Genomic DNA, 23,314 nt, shown 5'->3' on the forward strand with positions numbered 1-23,314 from the left:
TAATAATTAAGAGGTTGTGGGTTTGAGTCTCCTATTTTGATTAAAAAAAATATAATTATTAATTTTGATATATAAATAATATTTTGTATCTAAAGTAATAGATATTAATATGTCTAATATATGTGAAATAATAACAAATATATAAATAATAACAATTTCTATAGAAAAGTTTATTCTTATTGAACCAAGTGACTTTCTATTTTCTAACCTAGTTTGGTAGGGGGCGGCGAGCCGGCGACGATGTGGATTTATGGGCCAAGCGATTAGTTACATGTACGGTTTCTTATTGATACCAAAAATTAAAATAAAAAAAAGACACGACTTTTCCCTTTTTTTTTGTTTTTTTTTTTTTTGGTCAGGGATACGACTTTTCTCTGATCGTTGGGATGGAGATAGAGGTTTTATTCTATGGGCCATGGGCCATTACAATAAGGGGCCTGAAAAACAAAAAGATTTTCCACCGAAAATACATAAATAAAATAATTTAATTGTATAAAAAAAATTTAATACATTGTGAGTGTAAGACAAACATTTAATTATATAATATTATATCAGTAAAAATAACTATTTTTATATTAATTACGTAAATGATCATTCAAAAAAGTAAATATAATCTAACAAAATATTTTTACAATATCATTGTTTCAAAATTAAACTGTAAATAAAATAATAATTTTGCCAAGTGTATAGTAATTAGAATTTACATTAACTCTTGAATTTTTTTTATATTAAAATTTTAAATAAGTCTAATTTAATTTAATTCTTGTTATAGTTTCGTGTTTTAGATATTTAACTTACTCATTTACTCTTTGGACTTTATGTGAAATTTTGGTTGTCTGTGCCTTTTGTACACCCCTCTTCTGGCTCTTGAACAGCAAAACGTTCAGCACAATGATCTATGGTTGTCCGTGATAGGACTGGATTATGCATACAAAGTATTTTTCATTTTAATTATATAAAACAAGACATATTGAAGTGCTGCGACATGTTATCTACTTATCTTATCTGTTATACCTTTTCTGTATCAAGGCGCGGCATTTTAGCCTCTTTAAATTACATGCCATGTGCTGCGTCGAGGGAATTGTGAAACATTTTATTCTGATTGAAGTGATTGCCCGCTCTTAAGTTTGCAACCAACATTAGACATTAAACAGATTCCACGGCTCATCCCAAAATGTCCATGACTACATACGGTGAATATGCAATCGCTCAAGAAAAAATGAAACTCCAAAAACGTCACATAAACATCAATGCAGAACAATACTATTCGGACAATAACTCCAGATACACATCACAAATTCAGCAAAACGACAATTTTTTTTTGGCAATCACAAAACGACAATTTTTGGACAAATATACCTTCCAATGCAGCGACAACAGGCCTTCCAGTTGGTACTGGGCCCAAAATTGCGGCCCAAATTCCCCGCAATTTTTCATTTTCGGTTAGTTGGTGGAACTCATTAGGGTAGAGGGCCCACCCTTTGTTTCTTGTAACTGTAACCCCTGCTTATTTCTTCAATTTAATTTAAACAGTGATGCTAAAGAAAGATCCTCGAGGCTGGTTTTACGTGTTACAATCAGAGGCGTCCACGCCAAAAAATGTGGCTGTACTGACGGGATTATATATAGCACGTGTCAATATTGCTGGGTGGTAATGAGTCTCGTCATGTTCAAGTAACGAGCAATTGTCTGGTCAATAATGTTTATCTTTGTTTCGGATGTAGGCAATTTTCTGATAACATATGCTCTGAGTCTCTGTTTGAGAATCTCAAAGAAAATATCACAACTTATTTAGCTATAACTATAATTGATGTGTGGGGCAATGTGGTCAGAGATGCTAGTCGCATGTGTGACTACTATAACTTGTTCAGTTGGCTTTGTAATACATTCAAATTTTGGGTGTGTTGAGACCTCTTTTTCCAATCTCAAATAATCATATGCTAGTTAGCTAAGTTTGTTAAAAAACATTGTCTGAGATAGGTGAAACATGGAATACTTTCTACGTATCAAGTTTTGGTTTGTTGGCTACGCTAAGGTTGGATCCCAATTAATCATAGAAATACCCGGTAAGGGCAATACCGAATATAGGTCCCACCACCCTCCCAAGCTACTGCTATATCAAGATTCGGTAAAACTATATATCCTTTAAATATTATCTTTTATTTAGTCTTTAAAAGAGAGAAAAAATAAAAAATATTTTTTTAAATAATTAATATATAAAAATAGATAAAATATAAAAAATTGACTAAAGACTGAATTCTAGAGGATAAATAGCATTTTCATCAAGATTTTATTAGCACGATATGATCATATATTCACACACATGGCCATCAAAGTTCTTAATATCTTGTATATTTTTCAAAATGAATGTTGGTGACAAAATATTTGTGTATATATATTTGTGTGCGTGCAAATCTCAAACTTTTTTCCCCTCTGTACAATTACTATATTCTAATCAACTCAAGGGGTGAAAAAAAAAAGAGTCATACTCTTTGCCTTAAATTTCATCTTGTACGAATTAGCTGACAAGTGTTTTTTCATCCTTCATGATTGCCAGAAGGGGACATTTATCCATGAAAGATCTTATCCTCCAGATAGTGCTTTGGTTGAACATATCCTCCTACTTTTGGAGTTGCGTCATATGTTTTATAGTAGTTAAAGAAATTCTATAAAGCTTCTGATATGTTGATTAATCACGTTGCAATACTAATGGTGGTTAATTATATAATTTATATTACTGCTAATTTAATAGGCTGATGATGATTTAATCGTAATACGACAGTTTGTGCGTCAAATTAATTGGCATATAATTCCTCTTATTGGCATGTGTTGGTCCAGCAGTCAAATTAATTGTCCAATCTTTTGAAAGAATCATTAACCTCTTTTGTCATGTTCTAAAAATCTATTTACTACCGCAGGCATGACGTCAATTTTGGAGGATTCTATCTAGATAGTTATTTGTTGCTCGCAATTTCTTCCTTGTGGTATACGAATACGATCGTGTGTACGTGGAAAAAGAATCACTTGAATGAAACGATCAAACTTCTCCCCATTATTATCTCCGTTAATCTCGACCAAATAGATTTTCTGTGAAGCATTGTTTCTAGCTGGTTCGTCTTGCATATTCTCGTAGATTATATTACACCAAGTTTGCATGCTATTAAGTAATTAAGTCTTAAAGCGGGTTAAATTCAAAAGTAGTCCTTGAAATTGATTGTTTATTAAATTTTTACGATTTTAATTATATTATAAATATTTTTGAGATTAAAAGGATTGTAATATGTTATGAGTAATCTGACACTCTAAATTGGATAAAATAGTGTCGCTTTATTTTTGGTACTAAATACTTTGATAAAATAACATCTTTTAACTTTAGTAATAATATATTCTTTTGAGAGCATAACATAATTTTGTGATTCATTAAAGTTAAATAATGTCATTTTATCAAGTATTTAGTGTCAAAACTAAAATAAAATTGTTTCTTTTAGTCCAACATAAAAGGATATATGTTAGGTAAGTTACAACATGACGAATAACTCGATAAAAATAGAGTGAAAACTAATGTGATACACATTTTTTAATTTTAAAGAATTTGACGGTACAATTGAAATCTTTAAAATTTTTTTGGTGTAAGTGATTAATTTCAAAAATCACTTTAAAATTTAACTATTCTTTATCTTAAGTTGAAAGTGCAAGAATATATATAGAATGATTATATATTCGTTTTGATAATTAAACAAAAATAAAAATATAAGAACATAGTGTTTTTTAAAATTTATAAAAAAAAATTATCCTCCTAATGTAAAAAGTGAAAATTTTAATTATTTCAATGTTATAACAATTAATTGTTTTGTCATAAAAAAATTTAATTCTTTTATCAATTAATTATTTTGTTAAAAAATGTAAAATAACACATATGACATATTAAATACATGATTAAGTAGTTGATTTTTATATTTGTAGAATATTTTTTTCGCAACTAAACCAATTTGAATAATCAAGGTTTATTAGCTCATAATGGTGCCACGTGATCACCAAATTGACAAATTGAGCACAATCAATTATATATATATATATATATATATTGGAATCATTAGATATTATATAATTTATTCACCTGTAACTGAGACACTCTCGATCTCCATTTGATGATCATTATAATAAGGACCTTCATTATTCAAGTTAGGTACATAACCTGAAACGACCAAGTTTATATGCTTTCCTTATAATAATAATAATAATAATAATAATAATAATAATAATAAGAGTAGTACACATTGTATCTCTAATACTTTTTAAACCTTCATTGTACACATTGTACGCTTAGGTCATTGACTCCCTATACTTTCTCTAATAATAAACACCTCTTTCTTCATCATTGCTATGATGAAAAGAGTTTAAGAGATTCACCAAGTGATCCTAGCTTGTAAGTTGCAACTGAATGCACTCTAATCTTAAACCTTATGAATTATGATAACCTCTTCCCTAGGCTTCGAAGATTGACACTAACAACGAAAAACAGAACCAACCTTTATTTTAAGTTTTTAACCCAAAGAAACATGCATTGTTGCTTTTATATGGCTTCTACTTTTGCTACTCCTTAGGACGATATTTTGTTCCTTTTTAGGAACTTTACATGAAAGTAATAAATCATCTCTTAGAAATAAAAGACATCTTTATTGTTACCAAATTTATTCATACACCAATAAATAGCTTCGTCGTCTTGTCAATTTGAATCCCCTTCCCCCTCTGGTTTAATTTAATGTGCGGCTTTCCATTTTGTTGACAGAATATGCAATGGAAAGACATTGTAAGAGAATTGCGTAAGAGTTTGCATTGTGTTAAACGCTTTTACTAAATCAAACTAATATCTACAAAGAAAATCACTAATTTATTTTTGGACGGAGAATCTCGTACAATTATTTTTATGCCAAATTAATAATTATAATTATTAAGTAATAAATTAGTTCAATATATTAAATTATTTAATAATTTTTAATTATATTAATTTTACATAAAAACTTACACATTAACTTTTACCTTATTTTTATTTTCACATAATTAAATATTACACCAATAAATTAATCTATCATATCATATTAATATTTGACGGTTTCTCCCGAATTTCTCTGGATTAAGGATAAAATTACTTTTATTTTTAGTTATTTAAAGTTAAATATGTGTTAATTTAATATTATATAATTAATAAATAATCAAATTATATTTTAAACCCCAAATTTTTGCGTTTTTATAATTTTAATGCAAATGTCAATTATATTTAAAAGTATATCATATGTTATCTTATATTAAAATATCTCTCGAATAAACGGTGAAAGACTAAAATATCATTTTGAGTAATAATGTTAAAAAAAAAAACTAAAGCACCCTTTTTAATCTTTTGATAAAAATAACACTTTAAGAATTATTTAAAGCTCCCTTCTAAAAGTTGTTTAATTGTATTATGAATTAAATTTTGAATTTAATTTTAAAAGGACTAATATATCTACAATTTCATTGTAAAAAATTATAATAATTTTTTAGTATTAATTTTCAAAAGATTAAAATACTATTGTAGTTTATCCTCAAGGTAAAATACCCTTTTATCTTAGTGTTAACATAAACTAAAATACCTTATAAGATGAATGAAGATGGTTATTGTTTTAGAATTTATAGAAACTTTAATTTTATGTATTAAAAGACTGAAATATCTTTTTGAAACATTTTATAATAAAAATGAACTATAAAGGTCGTATTTTGAGGGCATTTTAATCCCTATAATGAATTCTGTAGATATTTTTAGTTTTTTTAAAGTAAAATTTATATTTTATCCTTAAATATAATTTAACAAATTTTAACTTAAAAGGATATTTTTAAAATTAATTCTAAAAGATTTTGTTATAAAAAAATTTATAAAATACTTTAGTGTTTTTTTAACATTGATCGAAAGAATCTATGAGTCTTTTAATGGTAAGTTAGAAAGATATTTTAGTATAAAATAATCAATCATACTATTTATGTCCCATAAAAAATTTACTAATCAGCTGTGTATATTTTTGGTGACTACTAATCAGCAGTGTATAAATACATATTTGTAATTTCATAATTTTTTTTATTATACTACAATAAACAAGTTTTACTATTAGTCTATTGCATATTTATTATTCTATTATATCATGTTTGATTATTTTAGTGATTGATTATTTAGTTAAAAAATATGAGTCAATATATATAAATATATAAAAATACATAATAATAGATTTTTAAATACATATAATATTTTTATAAAATAATATATGATATATTTTAATTTTTTTTTTTAGAATTTAACAAACGTATATTGAATTCTAAACCTTTGAATTATATATATAAATTATAATACTATATTTATGATATTATTTTTTTAAAAAATTTAAGTTAATAAAATATATATATATATATATATATATATATATAAATAATTATATTTCTAACAGATATTAAACAGATACATTTAATTTTAAATAACCTTAATAAAGAAAAATAATTTATTTTCCTTTTAAATGACAATAATACTAAATTGAGAAACATATTGGAGCAAATGAGTAAATAGTATTCGATTTGCAAAATAGTGATTGAGGAAGCATGTGAGTCTGGTACACCCATGCTTTGATTGGGGTTAGTGAAGCACATGGTAAGGCTTATCCCTGTAAACTTGTGTTCCCTTCCCCGTTTCCAAATACGCTTTGACGAGCCTTGTCTCCATCCATATATAGGGCCCTCGCCAATTTATTCAACTCAATTCATGATTAATATATTCTTTAATTTGCTAATTAATTCCCCAATGGATGCTGCAAAGCTTCTGCCAAGTCAAAGAAACGATTTGCAATTCTTAGCTTACATAATAGTGCAGTAAATAAATGTTAAATGTGAAGCATTTACACTCTTTCCTTACTTGGCTTGTTACTATGCTAAGGAATAATAAATATTGAATTTATTCATTGAAAGATTTGAAGGGGCTATAGGTTGGAGAGGGTTGGGTGACCTAATTAATAACCAAACGTTTTAGTAATGATGAAAAGGAAAACGTAACTGACCATGTCTTCTTCAAACAGATGGACCCAGCTCATTTTTGCATGGTAAGTGCTTTCAAGGGGCCAAATGCAGCGACCTTAGAGTGTGTGTGTGTGTGTGTTTTTCTTTTATTTTTTTCAAAACTAATAGGTAATTCTCATACTATGATGTGATGTGATATGAGGAGATTTAATGAAAAACCAACCAACCCGGATTTGAGCCTGCAGATATGAAAAAGAAAACAGTCATTAGCAGTTTTATGGCTTAAAGACAAGGAAAATAATATTCCTTCAAATATTTTATGACCCTTTTATGTCTCCTGGCTTAATGTTAAACACATTTGCATTAATATATTTTTCTTGAATGTACGTTTATATTATATATATCATCGAGATATCCCAAGAGACCAAAAAAACAAGGGATAAAAGTAATAATAAGAAGACCGAAGAGTTAGATGCGGAAAGCATAATTTAAGGAAAATTGGTATGTGTCTTTTAAAATTTAGCTTTTCTTTAAATTTAAATAATATTATTTAACTAAATTTTAGTTAAAATACATTCTTAGTTTGCAGCTAAATATGTTGATAATTAAAATTAATTTAAATTTTAAATATTAAATTTTTTTTTAATTTCCTATCTACTTCATAAAGTAGTTATTTTATCAATTTTTTATTTATTTGCACGTTTCTCCCTCTCTTTCTCACGTGTACATTTTTTTTTTTCTCTCACATTCTTTACAAAAATTTTTATTACTCCTCTACAGATAAATTTACTATTTCATATTTATTATTATTATTATTATTATTATTATTATTATTAGATGAGTCGTGCTATTTTGTTCCCATTTCAAGGGACTTGCATGCTAACTTAAAACTCATTCATTATCATTATCAAATGAAATTTTAATAATATTATATCAATATTTGAATTAAACAATAAATGAATTATCAATCTATCCATCAATATTCTTTTCTTCTTCTTTACTTTTTTTTCTTTCTTTTTTTTATTTTTTTAATCTTTATCTTTAGAATGATTAGAGATGACCACGACATAAAATAATTAGACCGAATTAAAGATAAATAAAAGAGCAATGACAAGTATTCGAAGAAAAAAAAGATAACAAATAAAAATTTGATAAAGGTTTATAGTTTTCAACAAATTTTTTTATTATTAGTTGAATTTTTTTATTACTTATTTAAATATTAACGCTTTTAAAATTATTAAAATGTATGTTTGTAAAAATTAATTGTTTTCAATTGTAACACGTCTAAAATTGTTAAGTTATATAGAAAATATTTTTGAAACACATCCAAAATCATAAATCTAAAATTTAAATTTAAACATTAAAAATAAAATTAATTTTTTATATCTTATTCGATAAAAACTCATCTAATATTTTTCCTTTTTTAATAGTTAGAATTTTTCGTTACTTATTTGAATATTTAAAAATATTAAAATGTATGTTTGTAAAAATTTGTTTTTATTTTCGATTGTAACTCATCTAAAATTATTAAGTGATATATAAAATATTTCTAAAACACATCCAAAATCATAAATCAAAAATTTAAATTTAAACTTTAAATATAAAATTAATTTTTTTATATCTTATTCGATAAAAATTAATCTAATATTTCTCATTTTTTTATTATTTGTTGAATTTTATCGTTACTTATTTGAACATTAACGCTTTTAAAATTATTAAAATGTATGTTTGTAAAAATTGATTATTTATCATTTATTACACATCTAAAATTATTGACTTATATACAAAATATGTTTAAAACACATCCAAAATTATAAATATAAAATTTAAATTTAAACTTTAAAAATAAAACTAATTTTTATATATTTTATTCGATAAAAACACATCTAATATTTCTTATTTTTTTATTAACGCTTTCAAAATTATTAAAATGAATAATTAAGCTAAGTTTTTTTATCTTATTCAATAAAAATGTATCTAACATATTAGTTCAAAATATGATATTTTTAGGGGCTTTAGATGTGTGGGTTAATAATTAAAACACTTAAAATTTATTTTTTGAATTTTAAAATTAAAATCTTTAATTTTACTGAATTTAATTTTTGAATATGTATTTAAATAATAATCTGCTAATAATTAAAAATACTAAAATTGAAACAGAAATTTTAAATTTTAAATTTTAAATTTTAAATTTTAGTTTTATTTAGTTTGTATTTTGGATGTGTATTTAATTTTAAAAGACACTAAATCTATTTAAATGTATTTGTTTTAATTTTTTTAAATTATTGTAATAAAAGGCTCATTAAATAATCACTTTTAAAGGATACCTAATCGTACTGAAAAATACATGTTAAAATATAATATGTATTAAAAATAAATTAAATCATACATATATTTATGCATAAATATATTGATAGCTGATTTTAGTGTACAAATAATATTTTTGTTTAAGTTTAAGATTATAACTTATAAACCGTTTATTAAAACGTGACCAATCATATAAAGATGATAAATTAAATATATTGATACTTTTATATTAAATAATTTAATAAAATATATTAAATTATTTATCATTTGTAATTATTACTTTTACATAAAACTATCATATCATTTTCATATATATCCAAAATGTATATATACACAAATAGATAAATACGACGCAAATTACACATTTTCATATATATTATATTTAAATAATTTAAATAAAAAATTTAAAATATCTGTTATTGTTAAAAAATTCTTTTTAGGTATTTATATTAATAATATATTTTAATAAAAATTAATCAAAAATGTATTAAATTTAAATTTTTTCATATTATTGTATTAAAAATATATTTAAAACTTTGTTGATAAAATCTGGGCCGTTAAAGTGAAGCGAGGGTTAACGAGCACAGTAGAGGGGTGAATTCTAGAGATTCCCGAAAGTGTAACATCCGTTACCACGTGTCGGAAGCAGGAGAGTCGTCACGCCTCCGGTGCAGTGCATATGCCACGTCATGTGATGATGGTGGAAATGAGTGGCTTCAGATCTGGTTCATCATGATCATCATAAATCAGCCAATTAGTGTTGCATGACTCAACAGGTAGGCAGTAACCGAATAACCCACCTCTTATATTGCTACTCCCCAACTTAAAAGTATTAAGTATACACAACAAACCACTATAAACGTTAAGCTTATCTATCTTCCCCTACACACACATACACTGACACACTCACTCACTTGAATTCAATGGGCGAGGTATCCTTACTCTCCTCGATCTTTCTTTTCTTATTATGTGTTTTTCTGGATCTGATTTTGCGTTGTGGCAGGAAGTGAAGAAGGTCGAGGAGACTAAAGCAGAGGAACCAAAGAAGGAAGAAGGGGAGAAGAAGCCTGAGGAATCCAAGGATGGGAAGGTAGTTGAGGAAGCTGCAGCCCCAGCAGCGCCCCCAGAGATTGTGCTTAAGGTGTTCATGCATTGCGAGGGTTGTGCACGCAAGGTTCGTCGCTCCCTTAGAGGATTCCCAGGTCAGAAAGATTAATATAACACTTCTAATCTTTGATATTTGTACATACATGTGAATGTGATGTTATCTGATTGTTGCTTGCAGGGGTTGAGGATGTGATAACAGATTGTAAGAGTCACAAGGTGGTGGTTAAAGGAGAGAAAGCTGATCCTCTCAAGGTTAGGGAGAGAGTCCAGAGGAAGAGCCACAGACAAGTTGAGCTTCTCTCTCCCATTCCAGTTCCAGAACCAGAGGCGCCAAAAGAAGACAAGAAACCCGAAGAGCAAGAGGATCCTAAGCCCGAGGAGAAGAAAAAAGAGGTTCCACAGTATTTTTGTTTAATTTCTTTCATTTCATTTAATTCTGTCATCATATTTTGAATTCGATGTTATTTTGCAGCCTGAGGTCATCAGAGTAGTTCTGCAAGCTCACATGCATTGTGAAGCATGTGCGCAGGAAATCAAGAGACGCATTGAGAGAATGAAGGGTATTACCCGATTTTGTGGTCGTCAAATTAATCTCTTTTAAAATTGCATTTAATATAATATAAGACTCATCATATCAAGAAAACAAAATACATGCAGGAGTTGAGTCAGCAGAACCGGATCTGAAGAACTCGCAAGTGAGCGTGAAGGGGGTGTTTGAAGTTGCAAACTTAGTGGACTACGTTTACAAGAGGACCGGGAAGCAAGTAGTGGTAGTGAAGCAAGAAACTGTAGAGAATAAAGAAGAATCCAATAAAGATGGTGGCAAAGAAGAGAAGAAGGGTGAGGAAGGTGATGGCGACAAAGACAAGAAGGAAGGCAGTCAAGTAGAAGAGAACAAAGAGAAGAAAGGAGAAGAAGCAGCAGCAGCAGCAGCTGAAGGAGGGACAGAAGAGAGCAACAAGGTGGTTGAACTGAAGAAGAATGAATATTACTACATGCCACCAAGGTATGGCTATGGTGGTGGCAACATGGAATACTATGCAGCTTATCCTGGTCCAGGTTACCCTCCTCAGATCTTCAGTGATGAGAACCCCAATGCATGTACTGTGATGTAAAAATGGAGGATTCTCAAGGGTAATATTGGAATTTGGGAGAATTGTTATATTTGGCTCAATATTTGGCATTATCATGCCTTACATGTGCCCTATGTACTTTCCCCTTCTACATAAAAAAGTATAAGTAATCTACACATAAGCGGTAGAATTTTGTAACGCTTGTACTATTCTTTTTCTTTTTTTTTTTTATTTATTTAAATCTGATTGTTATATACTGGAACATAAATAATATCTTCTTTTCCCAAGGTAGTTACTTGTTCCCATTGTTTTCTTGGACTGATTAAGGGGAAAGAAAATTTGATTTTTATTTTTGATTTTGTTCAAATGTATGATGTCGTTAGCTATTCTCGGGAATAGTTTTGTTTGTGGCTACTGTCACTGTGTGAGCAAGTGGGTCTATTATATGTGCATTTATGTGCAGCAGGATGCTAGGGAGGGAAAATGGATGGACATGGATAATACCGATAAAAGAAAATGAAAAGCATAGGGGAAGAGCCTTTTCTGGAGTACCGAGTACATCAGAATTAGTGTAGTGGGGGCATGTATTAGGGGCATTGTTGTTTCAGAATTTGAATTTGACTTGGCAGTGACTCATCTCTAGTTGTACAGTTGTACAAAGCCCTGATAACAAAATTTGTTACGAATTCATACATTTTAAATTTTAGTACCACCACCAAATATTACGATTGGCAAGATATTATTTATTTTAGTAGTTTGTTTCATTTCTAGCTAGTGCGCAATTATTATCATGTTTCTAGTAAATGTCTTCAACTATTGTGTATAATACCATATACATATACTATGTAATGCTCTATTATTTTGCCTCACCAGGTTAACTCAAGTGAAGTGCCACAGTTTTCAGTTTTCACCTAAGATTCTTGAAAACGTTACTTTGTGGTGTGCCGGACCCATTTGTCCTCGCAACTACTAATCTTAACGCACGACAGATAAACAAACCAAATTTTAATTAATTAATTTATTTTTTGTTATTCATAGTGGGGAGACGAGGGGAATTGATTGAGATTATGGGAAACCTCAATACTAAAAAAAAAAAAAAAAAGGAAAAACCCTTCTTCGCTATATGCTGATTATGCTCCATAGCTTGATAGTGATCCCTCCATATCCTCCATTGCCATATCCTTAGCAAGGACCACATTGACATGCATTTTTGATTGAAGTTAATCCATTCAAATCATATAGACACTAAACTCAATGAGCTGGTAATTAACATTAGCATCGCCTTTTGTATTGGACTCTGCTTCCGAGCTTAATGCAGTACAAGTTTGGACTTTGGACCCCCAAAAACAAACAAAGCAAAAAGAAGAATAAAAAAAGAAAGGAAAACTTGAGATTTGATGAGAACGAATTTTGATGGCTTTAAATTAAAATAAAAGGCAATACCGAAAAAAAAATTAAAATAAAAGGCATTTTAAAAAAGAGAAGTAATAAATAAATAAAGAGAGTTGAGTTCTGAGTTCTGACAAAGTTGCTGCCAAAAAAGGTAGAAGTAGGTCATGGCAGTGGGTATAGTAGACCAAATAATACGAATTAGACTCATATAATCACCATAATTGCTTGGATATTTGCACATGCAAATGGCCTTTTGGGGTTAGTATGTGTCTTCAAAGTGCGCAGTGTCGAGAGCTGTGCCAACAACAGTATTCATAAGCACACATGTACATAATTAATTATGTCATGGCAACATATATTAGATTATTCAGATTATGCATATAGTGTCTCTTGCTTATAACACAGAATTCTCATCATGCATATATGAAAATGGTGTGCCTAAAGATTCGATCTCACATGCTAATTTCATCATTCCAGCTTAGAGAGTCTTGTTTTTTTGTTTTCTTCTGTGGGGGGAATATTGCGTTAAGGCTATGCAATCTGGATCTAGTTATGTCATGCTGGTGGGTCAATTACGGTTAGGGATAGAATGGAAGACGGGAAAAGTATTAAAAAGATAACTAGATACTGAGATACACTTTGTGTTGATTTAGAATTTGTTAAACTATCCGATTGATGATTCTTACACCCACCATCACTTCATTTTAGTTTTACAAACAAACATAATGAATGTGCTTTTTGTCATTTCTCCAAAGCCTTTAGAGGGCCTTTAATTTCCTTTTTAGGTCTGCCTCTAATTTAATTACTTTACTCGCAAGTGTGGCCGAGTACGAGTAGTAAAGAAAAGCTATATGCATGTTAGAATGCAAAATGCCTCCCACTTTTTCAGCCTTTTGGTTTAACATACATATTCCCTTGTTGTATATAACATACACCATACTGTTGGTAACTTTATATTAATATATTTTCAATATCGGTATTTATTGGGTAGTTAGTTACGAGTATTCTTTTATCAAATGTTATGTTAACAAATATAAAAATACAAATGAACTCATATTACCCTTAAATTTTGCAGTTGAACTATTATTCGATCTGTTTTTTTAACGACACAAAGTATTACAGTATTTATTTTTCAATGTATATCATTCGATACTAATACAGAGGAGTAGCATCCGAATTTGCATGTTGTAAGAGAGTAAAAATGGAACACAATAATGCCAATAGAGAGATGCAGAAGAATAGAAGATGGCGTAGTAAATGAAGAGTATGACGACAAATGCAAGGATATTTCGTTGCTACTTCCTCATGGACCCCGGCTCCTTTTTCATCTTTCATGAATTGCAAACAACCAATTTAGCCAAGAGCTTTATTTGCTTGCTCCTCGATCTGCTAAAATCCACAATTGATCGAGAAACGTCACTTTTCTTCCATCTCTATCTTACTCCAACCAAGACCAACACTTCTCTCTTCATCATAATCACGCCTTACTCCTCCTCCTCCTTTCCCTTAGCTTTTGAGATTACTCGAATAATAAAACAAAAACCATACGTTCAAAAGTTATGAACTAATGATTAATATGTGAATACTAAATAAAAATGATGTGGCCATCCATCAAAGGCGCATTGATATTAGCGCTGTGTGAATTGCCAACATTGTAAATAAATTTGGTATCCATCCATTGATTACTCTTTCCAAACAACAGATATATGTATTATATGTAATATAAAATTAAGAAATGCAAAATGAGTTGCAGGTAATTAGGGTATAAGTGGCTAGGAGGATAAGATAAGATGATGAATGGCATTGGTTGATTGGCCTTCGATCCTGTCATTCTGGTGTTCAATGGATTTGACTTTGACCCCACTTCCATTGCGCGGTAACTAACTAAAGAAGCCCAAAAGAAAGCGACATACAAAAAGATGTTTGCATTATTTTTTATATTTTTTGTTAATTATTTTTAATGCAAAAAATTAAAAATAAATAAATAAGTATATGAAAAATAATAGTTATACATTTTATCGTGATTTGTTAATTGTTAGTGATGGTGCGGAAGCAGTTATGGAAGCTAAGGCCTAAGTGCAATATACGTATAGTAACAAATTAACAATGACGTAAGGTAGAATGCAAGATGACACTTTAGCTTGCCAGTGTCCTTTCCTACTGCAGCACGTGACACCTCTCCTAAGTCCTAAGTCCTAAGCCATAAACTAACTATAGAGCCAGTATTCTTGAGATTGTGCGTGTTGTGTCGCAGTTACTTAATTTGTAGATGTGGCTGCCGTAGGTCTGCCCCGCCCAGGGCAGGACCAAAATCCTGTTTTTTCAATTTTCAATCAATCAAGTATCGGCGGCGAGGTAGGTAGTTTTTCATCTCACCACCATTTACCTCTTTTTCATAAAATTATCTTTATATAAAAATAATTTTATAAATTATTAAAAAATTTGGCATATTTAATTAAATTATTTAATAATTTATAAAATTATTTTTTTTATGAAAATATTTTTATAGAAATATCTGTCTACAAGTTTAATATGCATGCATCCCCAACTACTTACTGATATGCGAGCTAGTAGTACATATATACATAGTCTTTTTCTTTAGGTACTAGTGGAATCACTGTAAAGGGAATGCCTAAAACAAACCAAAAGGAAAAGAAAACGAGAAAAACAAAAGTGAAAGAAAGAATTGATGGTAAGTAAAAAAGTAGCAAGGGAGGAAAAAACATTGCACCGTATATGTAGCGTTGAGATGATAATTGATAAGTGGCTTCTTTTAGTCAAATAAATAATTGAACTCCCTATTCTTCGAATTACAGTATTCAACTGCTGAATCAATTTGATCGTGACAAAAAAAAGTGAAAGCCGGATTAATTTCAGTATCATCATTGTCGAATAACAAGTGCTATATATTGGGCTTCATTCGTGGAGATACATCCATCCATAATTTTAAAGCCATAAAAATAGCTTGATCTTTTTTGTCATAAAAGTAGCGGAATGAAAGACATAAAATTGTTGCATTAATTAAAGTGAGTGGGGGCAAGACTTTGGTGGGACTAGATTGCTGGCAGCCACAATACTCAATGCAAGAGTAATACTTGATTTCAGTATTATTGAAGAAATAATCATACTTCACAACTGCTTCTGTAAACTTTCATAGCTTATATTGATTACACTTTTGACAAACACGATGGGTTCAAAATGGTCTTCAATCCTCGTTGAGAAGTCGCCAAAGTTGGTGCGTCTGCATGCACTCAACTCTTGAATAAAGTAGCAATGTAGTGTGTGTATATATATATATCTCCGAAATTTATTTGAGCTAGTCAATGATATGATGAGTGGTGTCTTAGTTTGTCCCACACATCTCGTTAGTTTTCATTAGCGCATGCACAAACAAGATAGTTCAAATGAATTTGGGCCTTTAATGGGCCTGATCAAATAATGGATGTCCTTCTCTTTCTTTAACTTGCAAATAACACTTCTCACCAGTCACAAATAAAACTTCTCATCACCATCACTATCACTACCACCACTCATCAAGTAGTATAGTAATCAAATATAATTTTGATATGACCGTTACATGTCAGTTACGAGTTATAGCTCGACAGGTCTTATTGCAACCGACGTACTAACTCTACCGATTTATGACTATAAATGACCTTTATTCGGTAACGTCGAAAATGCAATTAATCTCTTTTGAATATCATTAATTCAGGAGAAAACGGTCGTCTTCGTCTCCTGGTTATAAAAAGAAGCAATCAGAATTTTGAAGGTATGCTATCTTTCCAAGATAATAATTTTTGTTAATATTCCAATTTGCCGACTTGAGCGTCGGAGTACCCTTTGCAGGTACTCAGCCCCCCGTTCCATTTGTAGCCGATGTATATCGTGATCCAACCAGTAAGTTGATAAACACCTATCGGAGGAAGAGCTATACCTCGGCTGATTAGGCAAGAACATTTGGTGCCCATTGTGGGGCCGAAAAAACTTAAGATACCTCTCTTTATAGGCCCAAATATCCCTTTGTTCATCCATGACTGACGCACCTCCGCCCACTCCGTCCGAGCTTCTTCGGATGGTAACTGAGCTTCAGCAGGTAAACCAGCACATGGCTGAAGCAAATCAGCGCATGACGGAGGAGAACCAGAGGATGCAGCACCAAATTGCGCAATTAGCTAACGCTCGCCTCGAACATAATAATGACCATCAGGAATGACCACTCAATGACGAGCAACAATCGGAGCCGACCCATGTCTCAGAGACGCCTCGGAATGATGATGACAAAGATCCTCGGAATGATGGAGCTCCTCCTGAAGCTGAGGAAACGGATCCTGACAATTATGCAGGACCGTTTACAGCTGACATTATGAATTTCTAACTTCCTCGACAGTTCACCCTTCTGACGACCTTAACCCCCTATGATGGGTTAGGGGATCCGAAGCACCACATCAGAAAATTCTGATCTATAATGATCGTCAACGGTGCATCTGACCCTATGTTATGTCCTTGTTTTCTGACTTTTTTAGATGGTCTTGCACTTGAATGGTTTTACTCTTTGCCTCCAGATTCTATCTCACGCTTTCAGGAGTTGGCGAAGCAATTCGAGGACCACTTTGCAGCATCTGCAATATATTTGCATGATTCCGATTATTTGATTACCATCAAGCAAGGTCCCCAGGAGAGCCTGAAGGATTACATCACCCATTTCACGAAGGTAGCTATGAGGATTCCTGATCTTCACCCTGAAGTCCACCTGCACGCCATCAAAAGCGGCTTTCGCCCAGGTAAATTCCAGGAGGCCATCGCTGTGGCCAAACCGAAGACTTTAGCCGAGTTCCGTGAGAAGGCCAAGGGCCAGATAGACATTGAAGAGCTTCGCCAGGCCAGAAAGACAGATAAGTCATCAACAACTAAGGACGACGATAAACCTCGGGATAATAAGAAGACCTTTAAACCAGTTCCTCGCTACTAATCATACACTCAGTTCAACACAAAGAGGGATGACATTATTAAGGAAATTCTCAATTCAAAGCTGATCAAACCCCCCTCCCCGTAAGGCCGGCAGCTATCCTGAGCCGAAGAATACTGACAAATCCAAGTATTGCGCCTTCCATCAGAAACACAACCACACAACTGATGAATGTGCGATTGCCAAGGACCTCCTGGAACGACTAGCCAGATAAGGGCATCTCGACAAATTTATTGCAGGACATATCCAAAAGAGGACAATTCCTACCTCTGACCTATCTACATCAGGTCCCTCCTCAAATGAGAAGGACAAGGCTCCGGCTCAACCCAGAAGCGTGATCAACTGTATCTCAGAAGGATACGCCATCGGCGGACATACAAGCTCGGCCAGAAAACGCACTTACAGGGCTATGCTCGCAGTTGTGGACACCGTTTCCAATACTCAATCAGACCAGAACATTCCAGAGATGACCTTTCATCTAACCGACTTCAGTTGCACTGATACCAATCTAGACGACCATGTTGTCATCTCTATCCAGTTGGGCAACCTCATTGTCTGGAAAGTTTTGCTTGACTCGGGAAGCAGGGCTGATGTCCTATTCTTCGCTACATTTGAAAAAATGAAATTGAGCACTAACATTCTGCAACCGTCTGTGGGAGACTTAGTTGGATTTTCTGGAGAACGGGTTCCAGTTTTGGGTTCAATGTGGTTGCAAACCACACTCGGTGAGCAGCCTTTATCTAAGACGCAAGATATTCAATATCTTGTAGTCGACTGTTTTAGTCCTTATAACCTCATATTAGGTAGACCTTTTTTAAAAAGATTTGCTGCAATTGTTTCCACAATACACCTTTGTGTTAAGTTTCCTGTGCAGGATAATCTAGTGGCTATAGTTCATGGTGATCTTCAAGAAACTCAGCAATGCTATAACACAAACTTAAATCCCATCAAGAGAAACAGGGAAGCACGAGTCAATTCCATATATGCTGAACAAACAACATTAGCTGAGCTAGATCCCAGAGCTGACTTTCAAGAATGTCCTATGCTAAACGAAGAACTGACAAAGGTCATCTTGACTAACGACCCTACGAAGTTTACCTTTGTAGGAACGTCCACCAAATATGAAGAAAGAGAACATCTCGTCAGTTTCTTACGCCGGAATGCCGACTTGTTTGCCTGGACTTCAGGTGATATGCCAGGCATAGACCTTTCTGTGATCACTCATAAGTTGGCGATTAGTCTAGCAGCACAACCTATATCTCAGAAGAAACGAAACTTCAGAACTGAAAATCGCTTAGCCCCCATGACAGAAGCCAATAAGCTCATCGATGCAAATTTCATCCGAGAAATCAGGTTCACAACATGGTTAGCCAATGTGATAATGGTAAATGGCGCATGTGCGTCGACTTTACTGATATAAACAAAGCTTGCCCTAAAGATGCTTACCCCTTACCTTGCATTGATACTCTAGTTGATAACTCTTGTGATTATGGCACTTTGAGTTTCATGGATGCATACTCTGGCTATAACCAGATCCTTATGCATCCATCATACCAAGACAAAACAGCCCTTATAACTCAATATGGTAATTATTACTATAATGTCATGCCTTTTTGTTTAAAAAATGCAGGGGCGACGTACCAAAGACTCATGAACAAGATTTTTGACCGACAAATAGGTCGGAAAATTGAAGTGTACGTCAACGACATGGTCGCTAAGACAAAAGTCGGTAAATCTCATATTGACGACCTTTCTGAGATTTTTGGACAGATCCGACAATACAATATGAGATTGAGTCCTGAAAAATGCGCCTTTGGCGTTCGTGGAGGAAAATTCCTCAGGTTTATCCTAACTAGTCGAGGCATTGAGGCGAACCCTGAAAAATGTCAAGCAATACTTGACATGCACAGTCCCACAACAATCAAGGAAGTTCAGCGCCTAACAGGGAGATTAGCGGCATTATCCAGATTTCTGCTGTGTTTCTAAATCCTCCCACTTTTTTCAATGTTTGCGTAAAAATACAAATTTTCAGTGGGATGAAAATTGTGAGGCTGCTTTCACAACTTTAAAAAAATTTCTTTCAAAAACACCCGTTTTTCAAAAGCCTCAACTCGGGGAGCCATTATATCTATATTTATCTATTACTGACACAGCGATCAGCTCCGTTCTTGTTGTAGAAAATAACAAAACTCAACAACCAGTTTATTTTGTGAGCAAGTCTTTGCACAATGCCGAGCTTCGCTACTCGAGGTTAGAAAAGCTCGCCTTTGCGTTAGTCTTCTCTATAAGGCGGCTCTGACCTTATTTTCAGAGCCACACGATCAATGTCAGAACTGGGCAACCCCTTCGACAGATACTCGCCCAGCCCGAACTAGCTGGAAGATTAATCAAGTGGTTTATCAAGCTTTTAGAGTTCGATGCTCACTACCAACCTAGAGGGTCTATTAAATCACAATACTTGGCTAAATTTGTTGCTGAATTCACTAGAGAAACTTTAGATGCGGAAAACTCGGACTGGGTTCTATTTGTTGACGGAGCTTCAAACCCTCAAGGATCAGGAGCAGGTATACTCCTTGAAAGTGAGGAAGGAATTATCCTGGAGCATTCTCTTCGGTTTTCTTTTAAAGCAAGTAATAACCAGGCTGAATATGAAGCTCTCATCACAGGGCTCAGGTTAGCTATTGAGCTGAACATTACTGCCTTAAAAGTTTACTGTGATTCCTTGTTAATTGTTCAACAAGTAAATGAATGTTTTCAAACAAAAGAGCCAATTCTGTTAAAATATCTAGATATTATTAAACACCTCCTTCACAGCTTTTCAAAGGTTGAAATCAGTCACATATCTAAGGAGCAAAATCACCGAGCAGATGTTTTATCAAAACTAGCAACTACACAATCACATAATGCAACACTTTTGCAGTCAACATTAGACAAACCAAGTATAGATACAGCCGGCATTTTAATATCATCAATGAAAGTAGTTGGCAACAACCATACATTTACTACCTTAGAAATGGGGACCTTCCGCAAAGAGTCCAAGATCCAAAAAAGTTTAAAAGACAAGCATCTTTCTTTACGCTGTTGAATAACAATTTGTATAGGCGAGGTTATTCTCGACCACTGTTGAAATGTTTAGACAGGTCGGAGGCCGACTTAGCCTTAGCCGAGGCTCATGAAGGCATTTACGGAATACACTCAGGGGCAAGAAGCCTAGCACAGAAGATACTCCGAGCTGGCTTCTACTGGCCCACCATATAGGAAGACAGCCGGAAAAAGGTCCGGACTTGTGATCACTGTCAAAAGCATGCTCCGATCATCAACATCCCAGCCGAAAACCTGCACCATTCAGTGGAAAACTGGCCATTTAATCAGTGGGGAATTGATATCCTCGGACCTTTCCCCACTGCCCCAAGACAGGTGACATATTTAGTTGTGGCAATTGATTATTTTTCTAAGTGGATTGAGGATCAACCTTTAGCCAAAATTACATCAACACAGATGATATCCTTTGTGTGGCAAAAAATAATCTGTAGATTCGGTATACCTCGTCATATCATAACTGATAATGGTCGCCAGTTTACCGACCATAATTTCAAAGCTTTCTTGCAGAACTTACAGGTAAAGAAATATTTTTCATCGGTAGAGCACCCTCAATCCAACGGGTTAGCGGAAGTTGCAAATAAGGTCCTTTTACAAGCTTTAAGGAAAAAGCTCGATGACGCTAAAGGCCTATGGGCTGAGCTTATTCTGGAAATATTATGGGGATATAACACCACATTACACTCAACAACCAAAGAAACACCATTTCGTTTGGTGTACGGATCCAACGCAATGATTCCAATCGAAATTTCATAAGGTTTCCTGAGAACACAAGCTAAAGATCATGACCAGGCTCAGCAGGTCGAGCTTGATCTAATTGAGGAGGTGCGAGACACAGCGGCAGTTCGTCACCAAGCTTTGTAGCAATGAGTAGGCCAATGCCATAATAAAAAGGTGCACCCAAGATCTTTTCATGTGGGCAACTTAGTACTGAGAAAAACTGAAGAGGCACGAAAACCCCCTTCGCATGGCAAACTCACCGTGACATGGGACGACCCTTACAAAGCCCATCAAGTACTCGGCAGAGGAGCTTATCAACTAGAACGATTGGATGGCACAAAACTACCTAGCACATGGAATATTAATTCCTTGAAGCAATACTACGGCTAACAATGGCAGCATGCTAGTACTCTTTTTCCTACCCCGAAATTTTTTTCAAAAATGGGTTTTGCTCGAGGAGGTTTTAATGAGGCTAGCTTACCTGATTCAATTTGTAAAGGTACTGCATTGAATGGAAATCATTTATCTTCTTGTTTTTATGAGTTTTTACATAACAAATTGCTTGTTCGACTCAAAGGTTTAACCAATTAAACCTATTACTGTCTGATCACTGTCACGATATTAAGAGGTTATTCCTCGGATCAAAAGTTGCATTGCTACCATATGCGCACAAATTAAACTGAGCATTGCTGAAATAGTACATTATATTAATCAGGCCCTCTTTGATTAGGGAAACATACAAACAATTAGGAGCAAACATATCCTAATTTACCAAAAATATATTTCAAACAAAATCAGCAGCAATTTCATAAACCAAACAGTTTAATATAACAGTTCTTACATGGCTTCCATATGCCCTATTCAAATTAACAGTTTTTACAGGGCTTTCATATGCCCTACTCATAACAAACCACCAAAAGATGAACATAAAACCAACATTTTCAGATATAACATTTTTCAATCAGCTAAATTATCACCCCCATCCTCTGCGACTTCTTCATTGTCAACTAAGTGTTCGTCCCGAACTATCTTGCTCGGGTCCATAGCAGTGAAATCTCTATCAGGGGAGAGGAATTTTGCCTGGGTAATGGCACATTCGAAACCCTCGGCAAACGTATTAAGGATCTCAGCTTCTCGGATAGTTTTCATCTTTTTTAACTTCAATGTCACCTCAACCATCTACTCACTCATACTAGAAAAATTATTTTTCCTCTTCCTCAACGTTTCTATGACCTTTTCATGATTTTCTTTCTCCAACCTCAACTCCTCTTTCATATCGAAAAGTTCTTCCTTTAACTCAGATATGGTAGTCTCTTTTGATTCCAGCTGCTCTTTCAGACCAGCACTTTATGCGGTAGTCTGCAGCATCTTTCTGTGCTTTTTCTCTTGGCTCCGGCCTATGCTAGCTAGCCGAAAGCCCAACACTTGATACAACAAACACAGATTACTACCAGTCCTTCAACTTTTTGGGAAGTCTTTAAGCGGATTATAACCAACATAAAACACTCACCTGCATGAACTGATCTATACCCATGTCCTCGACTTCGTCAACACGAGACACATTCGAGGCAGATTGAACAACCTCGTCTGCCACAACATTAAAAGGAAACTTTTTGTC

At 33.0% G+C, this 23,314-nt stretch overlaps 1 protein-coding gene across 1 annotated transcript; it reads left to right on the forward strand.

The window, feature by feature from the left end:
- Positions 1-10,087: 10,087 nt before the first annotated feature.
- LOC107630829 (Heavy metal transport/detoxification superfamily protein) lies at positions 10,088-11,810 on the forward strand. The gene is made up of 5 exons (XM_016334082.3): positions 10,088-10,271; positions 10,343-10,541; positions 10,625-10,839; positions 10,919-11,006; positions 11,104-11,810. Exons 1-5 carry the CDS (start codon positions 10,263-10,265, stop codon positions 11,559-11,561), a joined length of 969 nt encoding a protein of 322 aa, XP_016189568.1. The 5' UTR covers positions 10,088-10,262; the 3' UTR covers positions 11,562-11,810.
- Positions 11,811-23,314: the final 11,504 nt, after the last annotated feature.

The sequence above is a fragment of the Arachis ipaensis genome, chromosome B3 (assembly GCF_059453495.1).
Source record: "Arachis ipaensis isolate K30076 ecotype BB chromosome B3, ASM5945349v1, whole genome shotgun sequence".
NCBI lineage: Eukaryota > Viridiplantae > Streptophyta > Magnoliopsida > Fabales > Fabaceae > Arachis > Arachis ipaensis.

What these genes read in the sequence shown, in the direction of transcription:
- LOC107630829 (XM_016334082.3), top strand. An exon ending in CCGAGGAGAAGAAAAAAGAG is followed by an intron (nt 10,840 to 10,918) that starts GTTCCACAGTAT and finishes GTTATTTTGCAG; the next exon opens with CCTGAGGTCATCAGAGTAGT. An exon ending in ACGCATTGAGAGAATGAAGG is followed by an intron (nt 11,007 to 11,103) that starts GTATTACCCGAT and finishes AAATACATGCAG; the next exon opens with GAGTTGAGTCAGCAGAACCG.